A 17,436-nucleotide genomic window follows, 5' to 3' on the forward strand; every position below is an offset into this window, starting at 1 on the left:
CAGTTTGAAAACCATCAAGCACCCTTGTATACCTTCCACCAGTTTTCACTCTCAGTCCGTTCTAAGGCACATGACAGTCGTGTTAAAAAAACAGGCCTAAGAAGGTGTCCCTGCTGGTTACCCACTGCTGGAATGTCGGAAGCATTCAGAGAACTTGCAGACCATCTGACCAGACCTGCGTTGCACACGTGGACAGGGGACTGTGAGGCTACCCCGTCAGTCAGGAGCTGAGCTGGGCTAGCTCCCATTGCCTGCCATCTGCACGGCCCCATACAGTTCAGATTCCCACATTCACACCCTGCCAGCAGCTTCCTGCCCTTGCCCACTGTGTTCTAGCTACTCCGTCCTGCTCGATGGGCTTCAGATTCTCCAAACATATTCCTGCCCCTGGACCTTTGCACTTGCTGTGCCCTTTTCTTAGAATACCCTTCCTAGTTAGGAACACTCTTCTTGATGGCTTGATCCCTCACTTTTCATTCATCCAGGTCTCTGTTCACACATATCTCCACAGACAGGCCTTCCTTCCTGACCACTCCGTCTAAAATAGCGTCACCCCCATCCCTCTGATCCCCTTGCCCAGCTTCATAGCAGGCAGTCCTCCCAGGCACTGGAATGCACATTTATTTGTTTTTTATTATCTGTCTCCCCTGCTGGAATGTAAACTCCATAAGTCTGTTCTATTCACTGTTGAATCCCTAGTACTGAGAGTGCCCAACCCTTGGTGAAACTCAATAAATATTTATTAAATGGGTGCATGCCTCTGTGTTGGTTAGGTGTCACCACAAAGCTTTGTGTCAGAAACAACCACATAATCTTGGCGGCATTCGGCAGTAAGCATGTATTGAGCTCAAACATCTGGGGTTAACTGGGGCTCAGCAGATCTAGGTCGGGCTTGACCAGGGTGGGTTAGCTTTATTCCACGTGTCTCTCTTCCTCGTCCTGGGCCCAGCCAGCTGGCCTGGCTGTGTTCTTGTGGAGATGGCACGAGTGAAAAAGGGGGGGCTTTAACTGCACAAGTGCTTTTCAAGCCTCTACCTGTGCCTTATCTGCTAACAACCCATGGCCAAACAAGTCATTGGCTGAGCCCAGAGTCAGGCAGGCATAGGGGTCGAGGGGGGCACACACGATTTGCCGGAAGGCACAGAGCACAGGGTGCGGGTGTGTAACCGTGTCACTGAGGAGGGCATGGAGAATTGGGGCAATAAACTGATATCCCATAGAATTAAAACTCTGCTTCCGGATTTTGTAATTTCCTGAATGGCTGCCTTTCTACTCATCGGAGTGGGGTTTCAGGGTGCCTACGTGTGTAGTCACTCCCCCGAGCCTCTGCCCTTTCATGAGGGTTTCAGCTTTTCAAACCCCAGGGCTGTTGGTAGTGTGGCATGAGTTTGATGTGTGGGCCTGTGCTTTTAATTGACCTCCCAGTTTTCCTTCACTTTAGGGACAGCCGGTCTGGCCGGGGATGTGATCGCCACCAAAATCGTCGAGCTGTCCAAAAAGAACCGGGCGCTGATGGCAGAGTCAGAGGGTGCGAAAACCAGAGCGAAGCAGCTGAACAGTCGCATCCGGGAGCTGGAGCGGGAAGTGAGGGGCCTTGGTCACTGCCGCCTCTGGAGGGGACTCCCAGCACCCTGGGCCACTCCTCCAGAGAGGGAGCCACACTTAGATGCTTTGGGTCCCTCTGAAGGGCTTGTGGGTCAGTGTTCGCTAAGAGTTCCTCAGTCTTTGTCACGTCCTGAGAGGGGAAAGTGTGTCAGGAAGCAAGGGGGGCACAGGGCACGGGGAGGCAGGCGGCATGGCGGTTAGGACGCCGACCCGGAGCCTGACCACCTAGAGGTGAATCTTAACTCCAAAGCTGCCTTACTTTGTGACACTGAGCAGGCTATAAACTCACTGTGTCACATGACAGTAATAAGAGTACTCACCCTAAGGTTTTCTGAAGATTAAGTGTAAAATGCTTTGACCAGTGCCTGGCACGTAGCAAGTACTAGATAAATGTCTGCTAAATGAATTAACAGGGAACCTTGTGCCAGGGCACTCTACCAGCTGGTCTCACTCTTGCCCATCTTCCTCTTTCTGCTGCCGCCTGCCCTCCCACAGCTAGTCACAGACCCCTCCAGTCTTGCAAGGACACAGCCCAAGCACTTCATGGTCCCTTAGGAGCTGGAATGGAATCCATATGCTAGAGAAAACCTACGTAGCTTCCTTATGTGGCTGAAGAAGCTGGAGCTTAAAGAGGTTAGGGGGCTTTCTCAAGTCATACAGCACATGGTGGTGCTGCATCGCAAATCCAATTCTGTTGCCCCCCAAAATTCTCCTCAGTTGTTGTGGTAGGCATTGAATGAGAGCTTCTTTATTCTATAACAATTTGTTTGAGATCCAGCTCAGGTTCTGTGCCAGGCCCTGTGGGGGAGCAAAATAGGCATGGGCCTTGCCTCCTCAGAGACAGACCCAGCACCGAGGGCCTCGTAGAGGAGTAGGTACACACAGTGAGTCCATGGAGGGTAGGAAGGGGCCACACTGGGAGAGGGGGGATGGGCCCCCATGCAGAGGGCCCAGCAGATACCAAGACTCTGAGTGGGGAAGAAAGTCTGGGAGGAAACCCATGTGGCCAAGAGTGAAGCAAGATGAGGTCAGAGACCACACCCCAGCCTTGCCAGACAAAGTCTGGTGTTCGTGTGAACAACTGGGAAAGCATTAAAGGGTTAGTTGACTGTATGCAGTGCTGGGCTTGGCTACAGGCCATGAGCCCATGTGGCAGGTTTCTTTGCGTCTCTGACCCTGTCTCCTCATCAGTCACATTAAATCCATAGTCCCTTTATGGTACACCTCCCAGACTGTGGACAGAACTCTGGGATACAGACCACGGCTGCAGTATTATTATGTGTTAAGCTGTTAGTGAATCCTGGTGCTACTCTAGTGTGTGGTTGGGCAGTGAGGCCGACAATCGATTAAACCCTCTCTCATCGCAGCAGTTTGTAGAGGAGAGTTCTTCCATTAATGGCCCTAAAGTGAGCTGAAAGGTGAACCACACACCCGTGGCGGCACCGGGGCACTGCACTCAGGCACAGCAGTTGCCAAGCAGAATCCAATATTAAGTGCGAGATTTACTTTTCAGCTGCAGGCGGCCCAGGCCAGGCTACCAGCCAAGGCGGCCACCGACGTGGGAGCCAAGGCGCCGAGGGCTCAGATGGGAGACAGAGCCTTGGTATGAATTCTCTTCTGTGCTGGGGAGTCTGGGAGGCAGCCGTGGGCCTGGGTCTCCCGTCCTCTATGTGAGTATAGGCGCCTGTGTCCAGGGTCCACCTCCATTGCTGAGCCAGTGCCCACCATTGTGGCATCCTCAGAGCAGCCATCAGGGAATGAAGTCCGTGGCTTGAGGCCAAGAATGCCCCAGTGGAGGCCAGGTCTAATTCTGATTCAGTCCCTAGAGAGAAAGAACAGGAGGGGCCTGAAGACCCTGGAACCCTAGAATTTGGGGACCAGCAACGAAGGCCTTGTCCAACTGGCCTCCCACTCTCAGCCCAGCTGTGTCCTCTACAGCATTCTCACTGGGGAGACATCCAGCCTCTATCTTACCCCAGGGACAGGGAGCTCACTAGTGCCCAGCCCTGTGTGTTGGTGGGGGGGGACATTTCATATTGTGAGAAGTCTTCCCTTTGTACAAAGTAAAAGTGACTATTGGGAATGGCGGCTTGTCCCTCAGATTCCATTTTGCTCAACCAGTGTGTAGGGCATGAAACCCAAGAAACGGAAATTGCAGGCCCATGAAAGGAAGGCAGTCTGACCCTGTGGGTTACCAGGGGGGAGCATGGAGCCCAAGGCAGATAATAAATAGCATCAGAGTCTCAAGAACAACCCAGAAGGCCTCTCCAGGGGATTTTCTTGGGAAGCCAGACCAGTTGGAGATACAGGGAGCCAAGCCTTAGGACTCCCTGTTCAGTGTTCCTTTTCTAGTCTCACCTCCCTTTTGCCTACAATGCAGAGTAAAGCCACCTCATGCCTTTCTTGAGGAGAATTAAGCCCTCAGTGTATAGTGATAGGGCCCTAGGTTCCAGGAGTAGAACCTAGTAGAGTGAAGGCTAGTCTTGTATAAACCTGTCTCATTGGTGGGAGGGCTCTGCCCTTGGCAGGGGCTGTGCTTATAGGGCCTTTCCTGGCCCCAAGGGACACTGTTCAGCTGCTCCTGCTTTATCCAGAACACTGAGCACTTCCATGTCCCTGACTAGTCTGCCACTGATGAAGGACTGCTTGATCGGTCACTTGTTGAGCCCTGTGACACAGGGAATCAAAGATACGGCCTCTGTCCACAGGGGAGCCCAAGAGGGGAGATGAGCAGCCATATTGAAGGAAGGAGGGGGACAGGGCCTTCAGAAAGAGTCCCAGGGGCTCAGAGTTCACAAAGAGAACACACCATGCGAGGCAGCTAGGAGGTGGGCTGGAGGAAAGTTCCCGAGGTGGGCCTTGCTGGAGAAGGAGGATAGAGGAGGGCCCTCCAGCAGGAGCTGTGCAATCCGAGGCTGAGAGTCTGAGAACCTGTTCTGTTTGCTAGCTGGGTGTCGGCTGGACAACGTCTGGCTGCAGCCCACAGCCCGAGAGGGGAAAGGGGAATGTCAGCCAAACAAGGCTAGCGTGGGGTCACCCACGGAGGGAGGCCTTGACTGGCAGCTGGAGCAGGAATTTCAGCTTCGCTCCGTGGCCGAGGGGAGCCTTGCGGGCTTCTGATACAAGAGTGGGTGGTGGGCCGCAAGCCTCAGCTCAGCAGTAGCCTGTGCTTTCCAGGGTACCTCTGATCAGAGAGACGACAAAAGCAACACCCCCCTCACTGGACTGTTTGGGGCAGCCCCTGCCTGAACCACACTCCAGAGGCCTGCGTGCTCACTCCTCATTCTGGCCCCCGTGTGCCAAATCACATTCAGAGTGGAGCTGAATGCCTTGTCTCCACTTGGCACAGTCAGCATGGGGCTTCAAGGGGCTGTGCCGTGAGCAACATTGGCATTGTCTGTGCCCCTCAGACTACATTTCAGTTATTCCCTCAAAGAAAATAGCCCAGGGAATGGGAGGCTTATACCCATACTCAAGTCCCCCACAAAGCCTGTGGAATTTCACTCTGGGCTGAAGTAGCTCTGAAATGGCAGGGGGCGGGGGTGCAGCTGTCCAGGAGGAGAGGGCTGGGGGACTTGGCAGAGCAGAGGGGTGAAGGCTGTTATGCATGCGGGCCCAGCCCTCACTAGGACACTATCTAGCCCTCAGCCCCCTTTGCCAGCTGCCCCCTCAAGCCAGGCTAGGCCCCCAGCCCTCACACTGCTCTCTGTCAGAATCTGCCCCAGAAAGCATCCTTTACGTGCATTATCCTATCGACACTCATGGCACCCTGGAGGCTGGTGTTGTTTAGCCCTATTTTACAGATGAGGAAATCAGGCTTGGGGAGGGGTGTCTGTCATTGCCTGGGCTCTAGATCTGGGTCCAGGATGTGTACTCTTTCCATGCTCTGAGCAGGGTCACAGCCATCACGTGGGACACTCCTAAATAGAGCTCCTGCACCACCACCAGGGCCAGTGGGGGTCATGGCACCCAAGACCTGACAGGCAGGGGTCACTTGCCAGCCTGGGGCAGATGTAAAACAGCACACGAGCAGGGAGAAAACAAGCACCCAATAGCAGTGAGAAGGGATGGCAAGTAGCCAGACAGGGGGAAGGACACACACACACACACACACACACACACACACACACAGTTTTTTTAAAGATACGTTTGCGTTCTGTGTAAGTTCCCGGTTTATTCTCTGTTCACATTTGTTACTCTGTTTAGCCTCATGGTGGAGCTGTGAAGAAGCAGGACAAAGAAGTATTTTTATACCCATTCCGCAAACGAGGAAACCAGATGAGGCCAGACTTCTCGGGCTGTGTGTCCAATTCCTGTTTCCTTCACCAGTGGTTTTCACCTGGGCTGTCCAGAAGCTCTGGGGTCCAGGGAACTTCCCAGACCCAACCTGTGTGGCTCTGCCTTCCATGCTAGTGTTCACAGGAGCTTTTGTGTGTGGCTGCTGAGGAAAGATCAGAAGTCCACTGCAGCCCCCGCCCTGCTTCCCAGAAGTCCAGCTCACCTGGTCTTTGGGGCAAGAGCAGATGGTCTTGGCATCACTGCCCGATGGGACTTCCAGCCCACTGGTGATGCGTGGGCGCCAGAAACAGCTTCAAGTGGGAGAATCAGCTAGTGCAGGGGAGGGACCAGGCTGCTTCTAAGCTGACTTGTGTCAAACCCAGTCGGCTTCGTGCCCTTGAGCAAGTTACTCCCCCACTCTGGGCCTCATTTTCACTACTTATGGAAGGGGTTTGGATGGGCTGACCATGGAATCCCTTTAATGCCAAACTTTTTTGAGTCTCAGAAACTTATACTGAAGACAGAGAAATGGGCAGCACATTTTTTTAATAATTTTTTTTAATGTTTGAGAGAGAGAGAGAGAGAGAGAGAGAGAGAGAGAGAGAGAGAAATAGTGCAAGCCGGGAAGGGGCAGAGAGAGAGAGAGGGAGACAGAATCTGAAGCAGGCTCTAGGCTCTGAGCTGTCAGCACAGAGCCTGAGGCAGGGCCCGAACCCACAAACCGCGAGATCATGACCTGGGCCGAAGTGGGCACTCAACCGACTGAGCCACCCAGGTGCCCCTGGACAACACATTTGAGAAAAATTTACATCCAAATGGTTTAAATCAAACATTACTAAAAACAATAAAGAAAATACATTGCTGAGAGTTCCAGCAGGCAGTTTTCGTGGTTGCTGCAGTTCTGCAAGCCACAGAAATGGAGTCTTTGGGCGTCAAACTGGGTCCTTATTTCTGTTTAGTGAGTTCATTGCCAGGAAAGGGAGCCCCAGGCCCAAGCTGATGGTTCCGGGGGAAGGAGGCCCCGAGTTAGGATGGTCACCGTCCCCCTGCCAAGTTGAGGTTGCCTTCTGTGCATGAACTAGTCCCCTCCTTATTCTGAGTGGAGACGGTTTCGCTGCAATGCCAGTCTTCGGAGCACAGCAGAGAGTGCCCACACCTAGGGGGTGTCTGGGAGGTGTGCGGCCTGCGGGCTTCCTCCAGGGGCTCCCCCCTCCTGTGGTCACCGCCTGTGTCCGTGGACGTGCAGTACTCTGAGCAAAGGGCTTGGTGCCCTGAGTTGGGTTGCCAGGATCCACGTCCACGCTCCACCTTCCCCAACCGGGTCTCCCCGGCCACTTCAGCATCCTCTGCCTGTGCACCTGACAATAGAAGCTGCCTCACAGGGGTGCGCGGGGATTACGTGAGTTGCTCCACGTTGAGCACCCAGCACGGTGCCTGGCACACACCTGGCTGAATGGAGGCTGTGATCATTGCTACTGTTAGGCAACAAGTGACTACTCTCCCCTCTGTCCTTCCCAACTAGCCGGAGACCCCAGAGGTGAAGGTCTTGCAGGACAGGCTGGCAGCCACAAACCTGAAGATGAGTGAACTCCGCAACCAGATCCAGTCTGTGAAGCAAGAGCTCCGGATGGCCCAGAAGGTATTTCAGAGCCAGCAGTCAGGTCTTCCTGTATGGCTGGGATTGGGAAGAGCATGGCCAGGACAATGGGTTCCATTCAGGGGCAGCAAGTGCTTGGCCCCATGAGCATCATGCTGCTTGCTCTGGGTCAGGTTCCAGGTCCAGTAACTTCCTTCTGTCGGCCCTTGATATTGACCATTGGTGAGTGGGGTTGCTGGCTGCCTGAGGGGCCCTCGTGGTGCCCTCGTGGTGCTCTCCCTGCCCTGGACAGAGAAGGACAGTGCCTTCTACCCAGGGAAAGTGCTACAGACTTTCCTTATGCTACGTGCACCCTAGTAGATCCCGGGTCTCTCCTTAATAAGCCACCTTGGACTTGGAAGCCTGCCAAGACTTGCCTCCTGCCCTCTGCTGTCTGTGATATTAGAATATGAATAGGTTGTTTGTGTATTAAAGGCCCCTTTCAAAGAAAAATACTCAGACTTGGGATGCAGGCCCAGCTGGTTCATTATTTATTTTTATTTACATAGTGAATTCTCTGGCATTTGTCTTCTCTGCTGGAACCACTCAGACTAGCCAAGATTTCCAAAACAGTGTTCTATTGTGGAAACAAGCGCCGGAGACCGGGTGCGCTAGATTGGGTTCCCGTGACAGGCTTCAGAGGGGCTCTGGGCACCAGCTGGAGTGTTTTGTGTCCACCTCAAAGCCTTGAGGTAGGGCCTGCACACCACCGTTCAACAGCTACAATGTTGGGCCCTTCTGGAACCAAACACCCCCAACTGACGTTCGGTAGCCCTCCTCCTTGCTGTGCTCAGACACGGCCCCTCGTCGGTGGCTTCTTACAGAGGTCAAGGCCCTGTGGCCATGTACTTCCTGTATCTATGCAGAATGATCTCAGTTCTCACTGACAGGTGAACAAATTGAGGAAGCAGATTTTGGTCAACTTTGCAGTTCACTCATCCCGGAATATGTCAAGAGCAGAGAGGGCCGCCTCTGGGCATTGTTGGCAGTCCCTTGTCGGCTGTAAGCATCACCAGGAAATGCTGGGGCCGGTGGGATTCCTGCTTTCCCAGGGACAGCGGCTCTGAGAACATGGCCAGCTGGCCTGCGAGGCAGGAGGAAGGTGTGTAGGCGGGGGCCAGGCCCTCTGGGAGCCCCATGCACCCTTGCACTGCTCCTTAGTAGGAAGGTGTGTAGGCTGGGGCCAGGCCCTCTGGGAGCCCCGTGCACCCTGCACTGCTTCTTAGTAGGGCAGCAGTATTAGGGCTCTTGTGGGGCCCTCTCTCTTGGCCTCACTCGAAGGGCCTGCCTTTTTCAGGTTTTGACCAGTGAGGTTGGGGAAGATGTGAATGTCCAGCAGCTCCTGTCCTCTCCTGGGACCTGGAGGGGTCGGGCTCAACAAATTCTCGTTCTGCAAAGCAAGGTGAGTGCGCTTCCTCTGGGCCCGAACAGAGGGCTCAAAATGCCCCAGAAAGGCTGACGCTGACCCACATTAGAGGCACAGAACCCTAAAAAGGCCTTGAGGCACTACAGAGCATGCTTGCAGGGCTGCGTCGTCTTCCATTCTCCCCCACCAGCCTGATTTTAATTTGTTATTTAACGAACAGGCATTTATATAACACTTACCATGTGCCAGGCACTGGCGCTTAACAAATGCCAAAACCTTTGATTTATTTTACCCTAGGCATATTTTCTTCCCTAGTTCATGTAAATTTGCGTGACTGTTATCCTTGCAGGCTTTTTCCAGTTTTGTCCAGATGCTTGAGGACTTTTGAAAGTTTCAGTTACCCAGTAAAGACTTAGCCTTACCCCCCTCTTTATGTTCTAAATATTTTGGAGGCTAAGAGCTGTGGCTCCAGAGCCAGGCTGGCTTGGCTTCAAATCCCAGCTCTTGAGTCACCAGCTGTAATGGCCTTGGGCAAGTTCATTCTTGTCTCTGTGCCTTGGTTTCCTCATCTGTATCCTGTGGATAAGGATAGGAGCCACCCCACAGGCTTGTTGGGAGGACTGAATGAGTCTATATGTGTAAAATGACCAACACAGTGCCTGGCGTGGAAGAAACACTGCACAAAGGTTAGCTGTGGCTATTTTCCTTTTTTGCCTTCAAACCAAAAAACACAGGAGTAGGTGTGTAACTTCCACTATTTGCCAAGCACATGGCCTGCATCCCCAGGGACTTTCAAGTTCACAGTTCCTGGGTGGCTTTTGTCCTCAGGGCCTCATGGGGATCCTTGAAGCCAATACGAAGGTGGGGAAAGTCTCCAAAACACTGTAATTAATGATCAATGTGTGGCCTTGGGGTTCAAAAGACCCCAGTTTGAGTCTGCCTTCAGTTGCTGATCTATAGGTTCAGTGACCTTGGGTAAATCACTTCGTCGCTCTGGACCTCTGTCTCCTCACCTGTAAAACGGACGGTGTTGTGGATTAAATGAAATAACATTTGTAAAGCACCCAGCACAGTGCCTGGCTGTAATAAGCACTCAGCACGTTTGTCGTTACCATTGTTAAGCTGCATAAATAAACGATTAAAAGTTTCATACTGTGTTCTCTAATGCTTAACTGGAATTACCACACATTGCCACACGAGGGCGCTAATGTGTGCTTTCAAAAGCATGCTGTGGAATCCTAGTCAGTTTTGCCCCAGCATAGGTTTACCCAACTGTGTTCCATCATTTATGTATCAACGTGGAAATCAGGGTTAGAAGGACCCGAGGCATTATTCACTTCAACTCCAATGCAACAAAGCCACCATTCTGTGGGGTGACCTCTACCTGCCACTGGCCAAGAGCCTATGAGTGCTGGACTGTGAGCTGTGGCCCACCCAGGCCAACTTGGGGTTTCTCAAAGTTGCCTAATCCTAAAAATCACCCATAGCACTCATTTAAAATGCAGGTCCCCAGGTCCTTCCCCTGGAGTTCTGACTTGTTGGTCTGGAGTAGGCCCTAAGATTTGTCATCCTAAGGAGCATCTTGGGGGTTCCCAGGCTCAGACAAGTTCAGGATACTGAATCCTTATAACTTTATACGGGGTGTACCCTTAGGCCCATTTCACAGATGAGGGACGCGAGATTCAGAGAAGTTAAGCAAGTTGTGTACATTCACACAGTTAGTGAGGATCTGAGCTGGTCTCTCAGCTTTTAAACGCCATCCTCCCTCTGCAACATCTCCTGCAAGTGGCCAGGAACCCGTGGCCTCCCAAGTCTTGGGTGACCTGTCTGTTAGAGAGTTCTTTCTTGTACTGAGATCCTCCAACCTCTCTCTCCAAGGTTCCTGGAGCCACTCAGCTGCTTCTTGGTCTCAAATAGCCTCTAAGGGATGGAGTGATTTTTCTCATTGTCCAACTAAATCCCCGTCGCGTCCTCCCCTGTTTTGCTCAAGATGCCGCCTCAGGTTCCTCCCCCACCTCAGTGCCCCTCATATGGGGTTTCTGCGTCCATCAGACCCTCCCCTAGTGGGATTTCCTGTTGCACCGCAGGACAGCCCCTGAGTGGTTGAGTCTGTGGGTGCAGACCCACCGTGGAATGACTAGTTTACTGCTCTCAGGTTCGTGAGCTTGAGAAGCAGTTGGGACAGACCCGGAGCCAGTCTGCAGGAACATCCAGTGATGAGCCGTCTGTCTATCCAGACCCAAGGAAGCTGTCTGCACAGGAGAAAAACCTGCTGAGGATCCGCAGCCTGGAAAGGGAAAAACAGGAGGGCTGGGAGGTAATGATGTCCAGGGAGGAGGTTAGTCGGGCACGTGGCACCGGGAGAACATGGCCACCTCTGCAGGGCTCTGAGGCCCATGCGTTCATGAGTTCTGAGTCACCCCTTACAGGCAGGAGACACCTGGGGTTGGGGGCACCTTAGTGCATGTTCCTCACATCCTGTCAATCCAGCTTGACACCCTCAGCCCATTTCATGAGCTTTAGGTGGCCCCATCCTGGCTGTTCTGGACCTGAAATTGTCACTGTAAAACGAGAGGAGAATGTCACGGCCCAGAGTGACGACCCAGTGACAGCATCAGGTGGGGCTCAGCGGAGGAGAGCTCCAAGCTGTGGGGAGGTGGGCAAGCTGGGACCAGCACCACACGCATCTCACTGGCTGTGCTGGGAGTGGCAGAAGCCAAACTCTGTCAGGCTTATGAGACAAAGAATGTATTGGTCCATGTAGATGAACAGTCTAGAGGTGGTCTAGCTTCAGGCACAGATGGATCCGGGGATCTGGGGACTTGGTCTTAACACCACTTTTTCCAGACAAGCTTCATTCTCTCCTGTGGGGACTCCTGGTAGTCCTAGTTTCTATCTTCCAGCCCATCCCCCACAAACAAAGGGCTTCTCCTCCCCAGTAGTTCCAACAAAGTCCCAGAATTAAATGTCGCTCGGCTAGCTTAGGCCATGTCCCCATCCCCGAGCCAGTCACGGCAGTTATGGTACGGGATGCTTTGACCGGCCAGCTTCAGATAGATCCCCTCCCCTGGGTCTGAGAGATGAGTCAGCCTCTCAAAAGTGGGCGTGAAAGTGGCGAGCGGGGCTTTCTCAAAGTAAGTAGAGGAAGGAAGAAGCAGGTGCTGGGAGGCTGGGCAGGCCCACTCCTCGGCACTGGCCACGGGCTTCTTAACAGTGAGGCCTTACCTTTCCATCAGGAGACTTCCATTTATGAGTGCCAACTCTGGGCTAGGCCCTGTGCTAGGAACATTGTGACCATCGCTACGTCATACCCCCAGCGTCCTAGATCATCAGGTGTGAGGAGGGAACAGTGGGACTGGAGAAGCAGGCAGGGCCAGGTCCTCCCGGACCTGGTGTGCCGGCCGGGGGGTTAGGCTTTCATCTTGAAGGAGGTGGAAAACCACCAGAGGGTTTTAAGTTGTGGAGGGACGCAGACTGCTGTGCATTTGGGGAAGGTCATGTGGTCAGGTATAGGGGGCTAGGTTGGAGGAGGTATGGGAGGCAGAAGCAGTCATCCACTTGAGACATGACTGAGGACCTGAGCCAAGGCAGTAAGACTATAGCCAAAGGCCAGACAACCTGCAATATTTGAGGGTCGACTTCACAGGGCTCAGTGACGGGATGGGGGTGGGAAGCAGAAGGGTCGTGAAGGACTTCCAGTGAGTGTCACAGGTGGGTAGAGGAGGCAGGGAGGAGATTCAAGGGAGATGGGGAGCTGAGATTTGAAAATGTTGGGTTGGAGGTACACCTAGCTCAGACTTACACATTCACCCAGAGCAGAGTATGTTGTAGTTGTTGAACCAATCACAAGCCACGATGCGGGTAGAAGGAATCTGTTCCCCGTGTGCACTTCCTCTGCCAGATGCCCGCTAGAGGTGAGGCAGCAGAGCAACAGGTGAACAGTGGCTGCCTCCTTGCAAAGATCTGAGGCCCTTCATCTCCTACTATTTGTCATTTCTGTAAATCACATCCACAGGGATCTGAAAACACCTTCCCAGTGATAATTAACTCTCAAGACCAAAGCAGATTATGCCACCTAATGCCCAAACCCTCCTCAGTGTTGCAATCTCGGCTCCTGATGGTTTATCTAATCTGGACTCTGTCCCCTCACTCGCTGTGCTCTAGTCACACATGTTCTGCCCCAGGACCTTTGCTCTTACCCTCATTTCCTCTAGTCTCTGCTCAGATGCCACCTTTTCAGAGAGGCCTTCCTGGACCATGCCATTGTCTCCCCGCCCCCCACCTCTTCCCTTCCCCACTTTTCAATAAGCACTCTGTCACCATTTGACATCTGTCTCCCCAGCTAGGATGTTAGCTCCTTCGGGAGAAAGACTTTGTTTTGTTCTCTGCTGTATCCCCAGCACCTATAGTAATGTTAAATACATAGTAGGCCCGCAGGGAATGTTTGAGAGGGGAGGGGAGGGGAGGGGAGGGGAGGGGGAGGAGGGGAGGGGAGGGGGGGAAACTCCAAAGGCGTGGGCAGCACTTGAGTTGTCACTTTGTAGCTCATGCGAGTGGGGCGCGGTCTGGGCCGACGGGCGGACGCACACGGACCAGTGGGGCAATGTAGTGGGGCGACACCTGCTCATCCAGCTCTCGGTGGGGTGAAGCCACTTCAGTTTGAACCCTGGGCTTGGTGCTGTTCACTAAAGCATGGCTTTTCTCTTTCCTCAGCTCAAGCAGGGAGTGAGAGGCGGGGGCAGCCAGGCTCTCTGGAAGACACAGCCAGAGCTGGCGAGTGTTTCCTCTCCTGTCTGACCCAGGCAGAGCCAGGGCAGCTGCCGGGACACCTGTGTTCTCGGGCTGACGGAGGAGTGCTGTCACCCATTAGCGACATCTGTCACGCACCAGGGCGAGGGCAGGAGGCTCTGGGCCCACCTGACACCCCCGAGAGGCGAGGGCTGGGGGCCAGGGCACCGGCTCTGGGCCTCACCTGTGAGCGAGAGCCAGGGACCAGATGTGGCCGAGGTCCCATTCAGCCCCACTGCCCACGACTGTACTTCCTGATTACAGAAACTTGTGGGGGAGCGGGATGGCCTCCAGAGAGAGCTTGAAGAACTGAAAAAGAAGTTTGAGGGCATGAGGTCCCGGAACAAGGTGCTATCAAGCGAAGTGAAGACGCTGAGGAGTCAGATGGGGACCCTGGTGGAGAAGGGCAGGCATGACGATGAGCTCATCGACGCCCTCATGGTACGGCCCAGCCTCTCAGCCCCGGCAAGAGCCAGGCCAGGTCCCTCAAACACGGCCCCCACCCTGCCCAGAAACCCATGACCCAGCCGCAGCCAGAGTGAGCCCTCTCTTGCCCCAGAATGCCACCTGCGTAACCCGGAAGCCCATCGCCCCCACGTGGGTCCCAGCCCCAAAGTCACGCCCCGGGGACAGGAGCAGCAGAGGCTGCCCAAGCATGTGGACAGGTCGTTTTGCGTGGTGCTGGTGCGGGCTGTGGTGTCTGAGCTGGCCCCAGCCGCTGGAGCTGTGGAGCCCAAAGAAGGAGACATGGACAGGGAGGAAGGAGATGGCATGTTACACCCTGGGTGGTTTTTTCAACGAGGAATGGGAGGGGCAACTGAGCGGGGGGCCAAGAAACTCTTATCCATGTGGCAGCATAGAGCCCCTCCCCTTCTGGGCACCCGGGGTGCACGTGGTTCATAATGGTGGGCCGCCAAGTCAGCCCCTAGGGTCGTAGATTATAATCCCATTTCCCACACGGGGAAACTAAGATTCCAGTTAGCAAAGTCTTCCGGGACTATACCCCTGAGTGCAAACCAGGTTGGTCTGACCATAAAGCCTTCCTTGATTAGCAAGGCCGCACTGCTTTCCTGACTCTAGCCTGGTCTTTTCTCTCTGGGACCGAGGCACCCAGAGGTTTTGGTCTCTTGGCTCTCAAGTTGTGCCCCAGGCCCCTGAGGTGGTCATGCCTGGCTTGGCCAGGGTGCGTGGGGGCACAGGTGCTGCTTAGGCACCACCCTCGTCCATAATAACTTCACCAGGTGGGGTGGTAGGTGGATCACAGAAGACCTGAGCTCTAGGCCCGCATCTATGGACACTTTGCTGTGTGACCCTGGGTCAGTTGCACCCCCTCTCTGAGCCTCAGCTCCCAGTTTTAAAATAAGGTGTAGAGCTGGATGTCCTCTGAGGTCCCTGTGTGCCACCATATGTTACTGCAGATGGCATGAGGCAAGCTGCAGACAAGCCCCAGCCCTGCCGTTCAGAGCAGTGTGCCCTTGGGCTCTCTGGGCCTCGGTTTCCTCCACTCTGAGTTGAGGACAGCGGCCCTTTTCCCCATTCCCCATCACTGACCTGTCCTTTCTGATGGCCTTCGGGTGAAGCCCCCACCCTAGTAGTCTCCTGGGAGCCTCTGCAGGGGACGGGGCCTTGGTCAGGTGTTGAGGGATCCCTGGCGAGGGGTGCAGGTACCACCTTCAAGGTTATCTCCCAGCAGGGGGATAGGGTTTCTTTTTACCCAAGTATCTCCCACACTGGCTGAGGGGCCACCCTCCGAGCTGCTTTCTGTTGTCCTGAGAGCCCCTTGGATGTCCTTGGCCCAATCTCAGAGAAGGAAGTTGAGGACAGGAAAAGGCCATGGTTCCCACCTGCCTGGTTGAGCCCCGCTGAAGTCAGCCAAGGAAGGTGCCTTTCCTTCTTCTCAAGGGAACAGGGAGCATCCCACTATCAGGTTCCTGCAGGAGCAGGGAATGGGTGAGGGGGGCGGTCTTCCCTGCCCGCCTTGCCCAGGGGTCATGGCTAACCCCGTCTGTCATCTTCCCTCCTGCTTGGCCCCCCCCAGGACCAGCTGAAGCAGCTGCAGGAGATCCTGGGCAGCCTGAGTCTACAGGAGGAAAAGACACGGGCATCCCAGCTCCGCCTGGACCAGCAGCTCAACAGTGAGGCTCAGCGGAGCAGCAGCCTCGTTGCCCAGCTGCGGGCCATGGTGGCCGAGAGGGAGGCCAAGGTGCAGCAGCTGGAGCTGGAGATTGGGCAATTGGGTGTGCAGGTGAGTAGGGTGCTGGCCTGCCTCGGCCCGTCATCCATTTCCAACCCCTGGCAAGTCCATCCACCATCCAGAGAAAGCTCAGCAACTGCCACTTTCCACCTGCCTTTCCTCAGGCCTCGCCATGCCCTACCTGGCTCCACTTTGGCCCTCTGCTTCCCTCTGGCTTCCCACCCATTCTCACACACCTTTCCTCTCCTTCCTCTGATGGTCTCCCTTCTCTGCCTAAAACCTGTCTGGGGCTCCGCGTCGCCCTTGGCCTCACTCGATCCTCCAAGGTCCAGGTTCCTGCCAGCTCTCCCTCCCCCTTCCCACCTGTGGCCTTCACCCTCATGATCCAGAATGGCAGCTACAGTGCCAGGCTTTACATTCCCATTCCAGGCAGCAGGATGGCAGAAAGGAAGCCACTCTCCATCCAACTTGCGAGGCCCCACGTGATAAGCTATTGCTGCTACCCCCCTCCTGCATCTTCTCTTTTTTAAAAAAAATTGTTTAATGTTTATTTTTGAGAGAGAGAAAGAGAGACACAGAGGATGAGCAGGGGAGGGGCAGAGAGAGGGAGACACAGAATCCAAAGCACGTTCCAGACTCTGAGCTGTCAGCACAGAGCCTGACGTGGGGCTCGAGCTCACGGGCCGTGAGATCATGACCTGAGCCGAAGTCTGACGCTTAACAGACTGAGCCACCCAGGCACCCCCTGAATCTTCTCTTCACCCTTCCCTTCCCCCACACTCTGGCCATGTGGCCACCGTTTAGCTCCTTACGTGGCCCTGCTTTGTCCCCATTCCAGGCTTGTGCACATGCCTGAAGCATATGCCTTCCCTTTCCTCCCCCACTACCACTGCCTGTTCAGTGGTCCCCGGCTTTTAGGCCCTACCCAGTCATGAGCTTCTCCAGGGAGCCCCAAGGCCCACATTCTGTGTTCCATGCCCTTCCTGGGCACTCTCCTAACTCCCCGGGCACCCCCAGGCCAAACCTTTATCACCCTGTGATCATCTTCCTGTTTCCCCCTCTAAACTCCTCTTGAGGGGGCACACACCATGGTACCTCCTTGTCTGGCACAAGACTGAGCCCCCAGTGTGCTTGCCTAATGAGGGGGTTCCTTAGAGTTGTACCTTGGTGGATGCCTTGCTGGCACAGCCTGGGCTGCTAGGGGTCAGGCACCGTGGAACCGGGGACTGTCTGTGACTCCTTCCTGTGGTGGTGGTGCTCAGAGGAGAGGGGAATTGGTGGCCTCTGGGGAAAAGGATTCCATGACGGCACACAAGTCTCCCCGTGGCAGAGAAGCCTCATAGCCAGGGTGACTGGGACAGCCAAAGGCATGTCACAGAGCAGCCCTGCCTTTCGTTCCCAGGGATCCAGGTCCAATCAAAAGTGTGGGAGCCCACGAGCCCCTCAGCCCCAGCCTCAGTGTGGTGTTGCCTGGGCTTGGTGGTTTGTCTCACAGCCGTCCATCCGCAGAGGCCAGGGTGGCCTGGGACCTCAGAAGTGGCTGTGGTAGAAAATGTTGCAGCCCCTGAG

At 54.6% G+C, this 17,436-nt stretch overlaps 1 protein-coding gene across 11 annotated transcripts in view; it reads left to right on the forward strand.

Moving 5' to 3' along the window:
• The window catches only part of CCDC13 (coiled-coil domain containing 13), a 53,915-nt gene that overhangs the window by 19,163 nt on the left and 17,316 nt on the right, over nucleotides 1–17,436 (forward strand). For 10 of the 11 annotated variants that reach the window (XR_006222215.1, XM_042999190.1, XM_042999191.1 and 7 more), the window contains 7 exons: nucleotides 1,442–1,584; nucleotides 3,119–3,208; nucleotides 7,406–7,522; nucleotides 8,817–8,921; nucleotides 11,041–11,202; nucleotides 13,938–14,114; nucleotides 15,712–15,918. Coding sequence is in view for 10 of the 11 variants with exons in the window: in XM_042999190.1 (XP_042855124.1) it covers nucleotides 1,442–1,584; nucleotides 3,119–3,208; nucleotides 7,406–7,522; nucleotides 8,817–8,921; nucleotides 11,041–11,202; nucleotides 13,938–14,114; nucleotides 15,712–15,918 (1,001 nt within the window). In the remaining variant the exon portion in view is untranslated. The remainder of the gene's footprint in view (nucleotides 1–1,441; nucleotides 1,585–3,118; nucleotides 3,209–7,405; nucleotides 7,523–8,816; nucleotides 8,922–11,040; nucleotides 11,203–13,937; nucleotides 14,115–15,711; nucleotides 15,919–17,436) is intronic. The other variant, XM_042999199.1, reaches the window with a different exon arrangement.

The sequence above is a fragment of the Panthera tigris genome, chromosome C2 (genome assembly GCF_018350195.1).
Source record: "Panthera tigris isolate Pti1 chromosome C2, P.tigris_Pti1_mat1.1, whole genome shotgun sequence".
Classification (NCBI taxonomy): Eukaryota; Metazoa; Chordata; class Mammalia; order Carnivora; family Felidae; genus Panthera; species Panthera tigris.